General features: G+C 29.1%; 2 protein-coding genes across 2 annotated transcripts; one reads left to right on the top strand and one right to left on the bottom strand.

Annotated features, from left to right (window-relative positions):
• Positions 1-1109: 1109 nt before the first annotated feature.
• OCT59_005732 (uncharacterized protein) lies at positions 1110-3479 on the top strand. The gene is made up of 5 exons (XM_025314309.2): positions 1110-1968; positions 2135-2384; positions 2470-2748; positions 2846-3056; positions 3140-3479. Exons 1-5 carry the CDS (start codon positions 1441-1443, stop codon positions 3219-3221), a joined length of 1350 nt encoding a protein of 449 aa, XP_025185290.1. The 5' UTR covers positions 1110-1440; the 3' UTR covers positions 3222-3479.
• A 2625-nt stretch (positions 3480-6104) lies between these two features.
• OCT59_005733 (uncharacterized protein) lies at positions 6105-8301 on the bottom strand (the record flags this gene model as incomplete). Its single annotated transcript, XM_066140802.1, has 8 exons — positions 6105-6430; positions 6501-6566; positions 6653-6811; positions 6908-7046; positions 7113-7239; positions 7321-7589; positions 7878-8096; positions 8200-8301. The coding sequence occupies 8 exons, from the start codon at positions 8299-8301 to the stop codon at positions 6105-6107; spliced, it is 1407 nt and encodes a 468-aa protein (XP_065997651.1).
• Between the last annotated feature and the right edge of the window lie 839 nt (positions 8302-9140).

Here is a 9140-nt window from a genome sequence, read left to right on the forward strand (position 1 = left end):
GTCACATAATATAGGTCGTATAAGATAGTATGTCGTACACGTATAAGAACGATACATTTGCGGTACAGCAACATACAGCACGTGAGCGCGTCAGATAACCACTCATTTTAATCAATTCATTATCTTTATTTTTTATGATATCCAATTTTGTATTTATTAACGATATATTCCAAAAAAGATGTAATTAAAAAAAATTTTTTTTTAACAATTAGGGTGAAGTGCTGAGAAAAAGGGTTCAAAAATCTTTTTTTTTTTATGATGATCACTATCAATTAAGCCAATTAAACTTTTATTACTCAATTTATAATCAAGTTTACATTATAAAATTTTTTGATTTGTTATAATATTTTTGCCAATGAGAATTTACATGTATAAAAAAAAAATTTCTTTGTGTGATTAAGATTTCAGCCGTTTTTATTGTTTCAATCAGCAGGTTGCTGAATTTAATAGTTTCAGTATGTGGGTAAATGGAAAGTGTAACAATATTGTTGGGCCAAAATTAAATATTTGTAACAATAGGCGTCATTATGCACTTTAGCCAATCTTTTTTTTTCTTTTTTTCCAAACTTGCATTATTTTAATCAACCTATAATATGACAAATAGAAGTCGTTTATTCGTGTAACATTGTTATTTTAGACTTATTGCTGAAACAAGAATTTTTGACATATGATTAGTACTATAAAGTCAAACTGTTTCTTGTCTGTTTATAAAAAACAATGGGGAATGTGAATAATAAAATTATGAATATCATTCATTCAAGATCACTCTAGATCGCAAATTATCTGGATTTTATTCCGCAGCGATCTGCCATAAAAATGTCCGTTGTGTAAATAAGTACCGCATCAAGTAATTCGTTCAACGTTTCTATTTTCTTTTTTTTTCTTTTTTCTCAAAAAAAAGGGGGCTTCTTTTATTTAAAGTTTTAGTTTTAGTACATTATTAGTCATATAGAATTTGCAAAATTGGTCTTATAGAGAATTATAAATTTCGTTCAACTTTAAAAAGTATTTTGTTATCAAATAGATGTAGATTTATATAGTAAGTAGAGTAAAATTTCCTGTTAAAAAGAATAAAAACCTGCTGATTTTTTATTACTAATTGGTACTTGTTACAGCCAAATTTACAACCCCCCCAAAAAAAAATTAACTCGCTTGATTGGTGTTTGACAATTTCCGCAATAATACATCGTCTGCAACTCCATATTTTGAGTATTGTTTTGACCTCGTGCTGCTGTGGCAGCTGTGCTTCCTTGTCGATTACGCGTAGTACTACAAAATAGTTAAGAAGTTGACCGTTTTAGTCTGACAGCTCTTTACTCTGTCTCTCTCTTTCGAATACATCTCTCGCGAGATTCTGCGAAAAGTGCGTTAGACTTTTTTTATAAACAATAAACAAAACCTTCCCCCCCCCCCCTTTTTTATATTTTTATTATTTCCTATATGACCATGAGAGAAATTGTCCATTTACAAACCGGCCAGTGTGGTAACCAAATAGGTGCCAAATTTTGGGAAGTTATTTCAGACGAACACGGTATCGACTATACTGGAACTTATAATGGTGACTCCGACCTTCAATTAGAAAGAATCTCTGTATACTATAATGAAGCTTCTGGTGGTAAATATGTACCACGCGCTGTTCTCGTTGACCTTGAACCTGGTACCATGGACTCCGTTCGTGCTGGTCCTTTTGGACAACTATTTCGTCCAGATAACTTCGTTTTTGGACAAAGTGGTGCAGGAAACAATTGGGCCAAAGGTCACTACACCGAAGGTGCCGAACTTGTAGATTCCGTATTAGATGTTGTTCGCAAAGAAGCGGAATCTTGTGATTGTTTGCAAGGTTTCCAGATTACTCACTCCCTCGGCGGTGGTACTGGAGCTGGTATGGGTACTTTACTCATCTCAAAAATCCGCGAAGAATATCCGGACCGTATGATGTGCACGTTCTCAGTGGTTCCATCACCAAAGGTATTTTTGTAAAAACTCTTTCTCTTATTACCCTTTGTATTGGAGTTTAAACCCATATCAGAAGTCATATTTCAAAAGTTTGACGCGTATATTTAACGTGTTAAATGTTGACTTAACTTGATATTGATCGATTAATAATTATTATTTTTTATTCTTCCTAATATAGGTATCTGATACTGTCGTCGAACCATATAACGCAACATTGTCAGTACATCAACTAGTTGAGAATTCTGATGAAACATTCTGTATTGACAATGAAGCTTTATATGACATTTGCATTCGAACTTTGAAACTAAATACTCCAACTTATGGCGATCTCAACAATTTGGTATCTGCTGTTATGAGTGGAATTACAACATGTTTACGATTCCCAGGTCAACTAAATGCTGATTTGAGAAAATTGGCTGTCAATATGGGTAATTTTGATTCTTATTTCTTTTTTCAATGGTAAATTTATAACTTATGTCATTTCGCTCATCATTTATTATTTGTAATTTATAGTGCCTTTTCCACGTCTTCACTTCTTCATGGTCGGATTTGCACCTTTGTTTCCTCGTGGATCTCAAGGTTATCGCGCCTTGACTGTTCCAGAATTAACACAGCAAATGTTCGATGCTAAGAACATGATGGCTGCCTCAGATCCTCGACACGGTCGTTACTTGACTGTTGCTGCTATGTTCAGAGGTCGCTGTTCAATGAAGGAAGTTGACGATCAAATGTTATCCGTCCAAACTAAGAACAGTTCATATTTTGTTGAATGGATCCCCAATAACGTCAAAAGTAAGCATAATATAAGACATTTGTGTGTGTGTGTATGTGTTGTAAATTTTTATTACCCATTTATTTTTCTAACTTGGTCATATACTTTATATTATAGCCGCTGTTTGTGACATTCCACCAAAAGGTCTTAAAATGTCAGTTACTTTCATTGGTAATTCGACATCTATTCAAGAACTTTTCAAACGTATCAGTGATCAATACACTGCTATGTTTAGACGTAAGGCTTTCTTGCATTGGTATACAGGAGAGGGTATGGATGAAATGGAATTCACTGAGGCTGAATCTAACATGAATGATTTGGTATCCGAGTAAGTTACTCTTTCCTTTTTGCTAATTAATTGTAAAAGCTTTAAGAAGATTTTAAGTTATTAATAATTATATTTTATTGTAGATACCAGCAATACCAAGAGGCCACAGTGGAAGAGGAAGAAGGGGAGTACGAAGAGGAGGAACTTGAGCAGGATGCCGAATAATTTACATTTTTACCATAATTACGCATTCATATTTCAAAACATCATTCTATTTTTTTTCAATTTTTTTTTTTCAATCAATTATCTTAAAATAGATTTTATTAAGTTAAAAATAATCAATCAATTTTACATTTGAATACAATGTATTATTCTTTTTCTTTTAGAATTAACTTTACTATTGAAAAAATTAGCAAAATAACGATAATAAAAATATCTTAAAATAAAATTTATAAAACATGTATTGGAGTTGTGATAAATTCGAATTTTTCATCCGTAATTTTTAATTTACAGTAAGTGTAAATGTGTAATGAACTTGCTTGATTGTACATTACATCCACCTATAAAATTTGAACATACATCGATCTTCAGATACTGAAGAATTAGTGGCATCAGCGGCAATAATCCAAACTTTTTAAATATTACTATAGAAAAGATTTATTCTTTAGTTGACGCTGATTTTTCAAATCATGTTGCATTTTTTAAACTCCTTTATCCACGAATCACGTCCTCCATTTGTATAAGCAATTAATTTATAGGATCAAATCTTTGTTTCAAATCTTGCTACACTTATTTTTGACTTTAACAAGTCAATTTATTTCTGATTTTCAAACTTGGGATTACAGATAATACCATTTCATTCTCACTCCTAAGTGTTTCAGCCGTTAATGATGCATTTTTTAAACTCTGATTCATGAATCACATCCTTCTTCCAAATCATTATCAATTAACAATCTTTTAGCCTGGTTTCAAAATCAAATACTTAACCCTATACTTTTCTCATGATTCTTCTTTTAATATTAATACCATTATTTTATTATAATAATTAAAGAAAGGAATATAACATGCAAATAAGTAAATAATTGATGAACCTCCTAACGTAAGCAACTTTGTTTTCTTTCAAGTAAAGGTGTGATTATTAAACACATTTTCGAGATATGAACCTTTTTGTTTCCAAAAAAAGAAAATTATTTTTAGTTTCTAAGTAATACTTCACTAATATAACGAAATTTCTTTGATCTTTAATTACATTCGAATGTTGTGGCTAATAATACTCATTAATTTTTAAGAATATTTTATAGTCCACAGTAGTTGGTGTTAAGTAAAATAATTAACAGTAAAATGTGTAAAATAATGATTATGTGATCAAATATATTACAATTGACCCACTGTAATCGAGATTGATGTTGTGCCTATATAAATGTAAAGGTGAAATAATTTCTTATATACAAATTTAAACGTAATAAAAAGACTTTCTGCCTCTATTTATAAGTAAATCGATCATCTGATCAATGTGCCTCTCATATGATATTAACTGCTATTCGAGAATTTATAAGAAACAAAAGAAAATCAAGAATAATTATAATATTGAAAAATAAAATACGCAATCTATTATAGCGAAAGTAAGTAAAATGTACCTTAATAGTTTTATATTAATAAATAGTAAAACTAAAAGTACATAAAATAATTTTTTTTTTTCCGATGAAGAAATACATACAAATGGTTTCTCGATCGAAATATAATTACCAAAAATAATATTTTCCAGGTACGTGCTCATAATTCGACTCGAGAACAACAATAGACTTTTCCCGTGTTATGATTATATAGGTACTTCAAATACTTCAAATTTGATTCATCAAAAAAAAAAAATGATTACGTGAAAAATTCTCACGAGTGCGAGTATTGAGATGATTCACTGTTGTGCAGTTTGCGCAGTTTTCAAAAAAAGCATAGATCATGCCGTAATTTTTACAAAGTCAGAGACTAGGTGCGATTGAAATAGCCCAGAATAATGTTAACCAGAGGCTAAAATGGTTCAAAACAGTATGAGCCAGAGTCTAGGCGCTTTGTAGACAGCACAAAATAGTATGAACAGAGGCTAGGTGCGATTGAGATAACTCAAAATAGTATGAATCAAAAGCAAGCGCTTTGGAGCTGCTGTAGTTGATTTGACCAAAATAAACCATTCTTCGTATATTATTTCACTCCAAAAAAAAAGAATTTTAAAAGGTTAATTTTTTTTTTTGGAGAACTTCGCTCAGTTGCGAGAACCAAAACTCTTCTCTTCGCGGAAAAGATCAAACCAACGAGATAAAACATACAGACACGGAAACTCTCCCAATGAATCATCCTTCGACAGTCAATGATTTCTCTACCATCCCACTAGATGAAGTTGGAGATATTCTAATTTCCTATGAAATACCACCACATGGCAAAGGCCTTAGTTCTTTGGTATAGTGCTGTAATTCTTAACCATGTAAGTCTTGTTATTGCTTAGAATTAACACCTAAAATATGTTACTTTCCTTAATTTTGACTTTTATCAAGAAAGTACGGTTTCATAATCCGGTTTTTTATTATTTTATAGTGCAAAAATTATTATTAATTACAAGATTGTACGCAACTTACGTTATCGCCGATGAAGAACATGAAGAAATTATCAAATCCGTATTACTGTAGATCTTGAAATAGAAAAAAAATGTACGCCGGTAACAATGTTACATCGCAGTATTATGCAGAAATATACTTCGTCAAATAAGTTATAAGATTTAATATACACATTATTAACAGTTAAGAATGTCATGCCATACGTACAATATTATATTTTTATGAAAAGGTTTTAATTTTGAACTTTTTCTTTATTAATTTGTTAAAGTAATTTCTTTTGTACTTAAATTGCATAGTCAATTAGTCGTTATTGTGCTATTGTGCTATTTGCACGTCATGAGTAAAGTGAGTAAAGTAAAAAAAATATTTATTTGCCAATTCGCTAATAACATGTTGAATGTATTTAACGAGTAATGTAAGTTAATAAAATTTATAAATAATCAAATACAGTATATACTGTAGTACGAACACATAAAATCGTGTCCCGTGTCAAAAACTATATTTACACACTTTTTTTTTCAAATATTAACCCTTCATCACTAGGAAATTTAAAAGATCCATAAATTTTTGGTTTAATCTTTTCACTAGTAGACTTTTTAATATCATAATTTAACAATAAGTAATGTAATGCAACTTTAATTTCGTTAACAGCAAAGTGTCTTCCTGGACACGTATGTTTTCCTAAACCAAATGTTAGGAAACTATTGTCGGCACGTGTTGCTGGTGAATTCTTTTTCAAGTATCGAAACGCGTTAAATTCATCAGCAGTTTGACTTTGCAATTCTTTATCAAAATGAACTTCTCCTAAACGAATATTAACAAGTCGACCTAATCATTTTATTAGAATGTATATTATTTCATTGGAATTTTTTTAAGAATAAGAATAAAAATGAGTTACCTTTTGGAACTTGATATCCATTTGAAAATGTAAAATAAGAAGAAAGTGTTTTATGTTGCAATGCAACTAAAAAAAAAAACGGGTCATTATAGTCATCATAAAAAATTATCAAAATTAATATGATCTCGAAATATAACGAACATAACGCTTACCATTGTTTACATTTACTCTCAGAGTTTCTTTAATAAAACTATCTAATTTCTCCATTCTAGCGATTTGTTCGGTAGAATAATAAGATTTTTCATTACTTTTATATAACTGCTTTTGTTCTTCTAATATTTCTTTAAGAAATTGTGGATTATTTACCAATTCTATTTTTTTTTAAAAAAAAAAGAAAGAGATAAAGTTAATTTATGAAATTTATAAAAAATCATTTCAATATATATATATAATATAATATACTGTACCATGTAGACAGAATGTAAGAGAATTAGAAGTATTATACACAGAAGCAAAGATGGAGATAATCATATTATCAGTTACAACATCAATATCAATAGTATAATCTTTATGTAATAATTCAGTATATCGTTGTAAAATATCAATCTATAGTAAGGAAATGCTTTAATAATCATTTTCCCCAGCTTTAAAATGGTTAATATAAAAATTTACCGGAGAAACGTAATTATCGCCTGATTCTTTCATTTCACGTAACCGTTTTTCAATCACGGGTGTAATCTTTTTTTTAATCAATTCTCTATGCATTTTAAAAGGATTGTTTAAATATTTAAACACGATTCTAAATATAAAAAGAAAATGATATTAGATATTAAAATTTGTTAACCGGCCAAATCAACCATATGATTTACTGTATACTTACATCATTACTTGCTGATGCAAATAAGGATGAATAAAGTTCAAAACAGGTGGAATAGATAAGAAGGGAATAAAATCTGTTGTAACATTAGCAAACGAATTCACCAATTCTTTATCATCAGATAACTCTTCACCGACCATAGTAGCAGCAATCGGTTTTGCAATGATAAATTGAAAGAATTTTAAAGGAGGTTCTAAAACTAATATAATTTGGATTAATTGGGTAGTCGAACTATCGAAGGTAACAAAAACTTTACCAAATAAATTGAATAACTAAATTAAATTAGTTCAACTCATTTTACCTTGCCATTTTCAATCATTTCATCAATAGATTTAATTAGTTGCCTCTGAACTCGTTCTGTGTATAATTTTATCTGCCCAGATAAATTTATTTGAACCATTCTAGGAAGTGTATCAGTGAATTCGTTTGGACGATTCAAAAAGTTTTCAAGTGGAAAGTTCTAAAAAAAAAAAATTTTTCTTTTTATTACATTCTTACGAAGACGAAGGGCTCAAATGTTTTAAAATTTTTTTATAATATTTTATATTTTTATAAAATACCTCTCTGCCAGCTTCATTAAAACAAAAATCATTGTGATTCCTGAAAACTTCAGGAAAAAGTTCTTTACCAACAAAAGTTTGAACTTTACCAAACAAATATAATGAAAAGATTTCCCCGTATTCTGCATGACATTTTTTGATAAAATTCTCGTTATCTTTATAATAATCAATTGTGTGACCAATGATTGGATATTTGTAAGGTACGAGAGGAGGTTCTTTCTAAATATTTTATTTATTTATTTAATTTTTAAACAAATAAATTCACTTTATATATATATACACACAATAATTTTATTATAAATAAGCAGATTTATTGTATTACCAGATTTAAATGTTTTCCCCTACGCAATAAAACAAATGAAATCAACATGATTAATGAGATAAAAGCAAGGTGAACATAAGCATCATTTAAAATTAGTCCCATCTTTATAAAAATACTGTTGTTAACAAAAAAAAAGTGAAAGAAAGAATAGCACTTAAAGTTTATGGTAAAAAACAAGCTTATATTTTTTTGTCTTTCATAATACAATTATGCATACTGATGAGCGTTTAATATTGTCAATGACCTTTTTTTTTTATACGAGAAATTATTTTGCTCATTAAACGGATGCACACATATCCGTCCCATTTTATAGTATTTGTAAATGATTTTCAAATATTAATATCAGATGAATTAAAGAACTTTTAAGGTGTTTACATTATAAATTGTAATTGAATCATTTCACTCTGTCAATGGTCTAATAAATAAAGTCATATTCTCAATGAATTTGTTAATAAATAAAGAATGTAACAAAGATCTTCAAAAAAAGAATAAAAAATATGATTACGCGTGCTCTTATCATATAATCACATAATCAGCAATGAATATTGTTCATACCTACAAATACTGTACTTGTAATGTGCTAACTCGACTCGAATATTAAAGTAATTGTATTAAATTTTTGGTATCTAAAAAATTTTAATATCTAAAAAATTTTATTGTTGGGATTGTCGGGTACTCGGGTTACTGGGTTATTAGAAAAGAAAATAACACGACACGGGTATACCTTAATTAAATTTTAATATAGCATAATTACATTATATAGTATATACAATTATACTTTATTATACTTTATACTACGCCATCATATATATATGTCACCTTTTACAAAATTTTAATATTATTTCAACAAATTTTAAAGAACTCGGAAATATTCGGTAAAGCTTGATATAAAACTTTACCGAATATTTCCGAGTTCTTTAAAATTTGCTAAGTGGAATACA

The sequence above is a fragment of the Rhizophagus irregularis genome, chromosome 14 (assembly GCF_026210795.1).
Source record: "Rhizophagus irregularis chromosome 14, complete sequence".
Taxonomy (NCBI): domain Eukaryota; kingdom Fungi; phylum Glomeromycota; class Glomeromycetes; order Glomerales; family Glomeraceae; genus Rhizophagus; species Rhizophagus irregularis.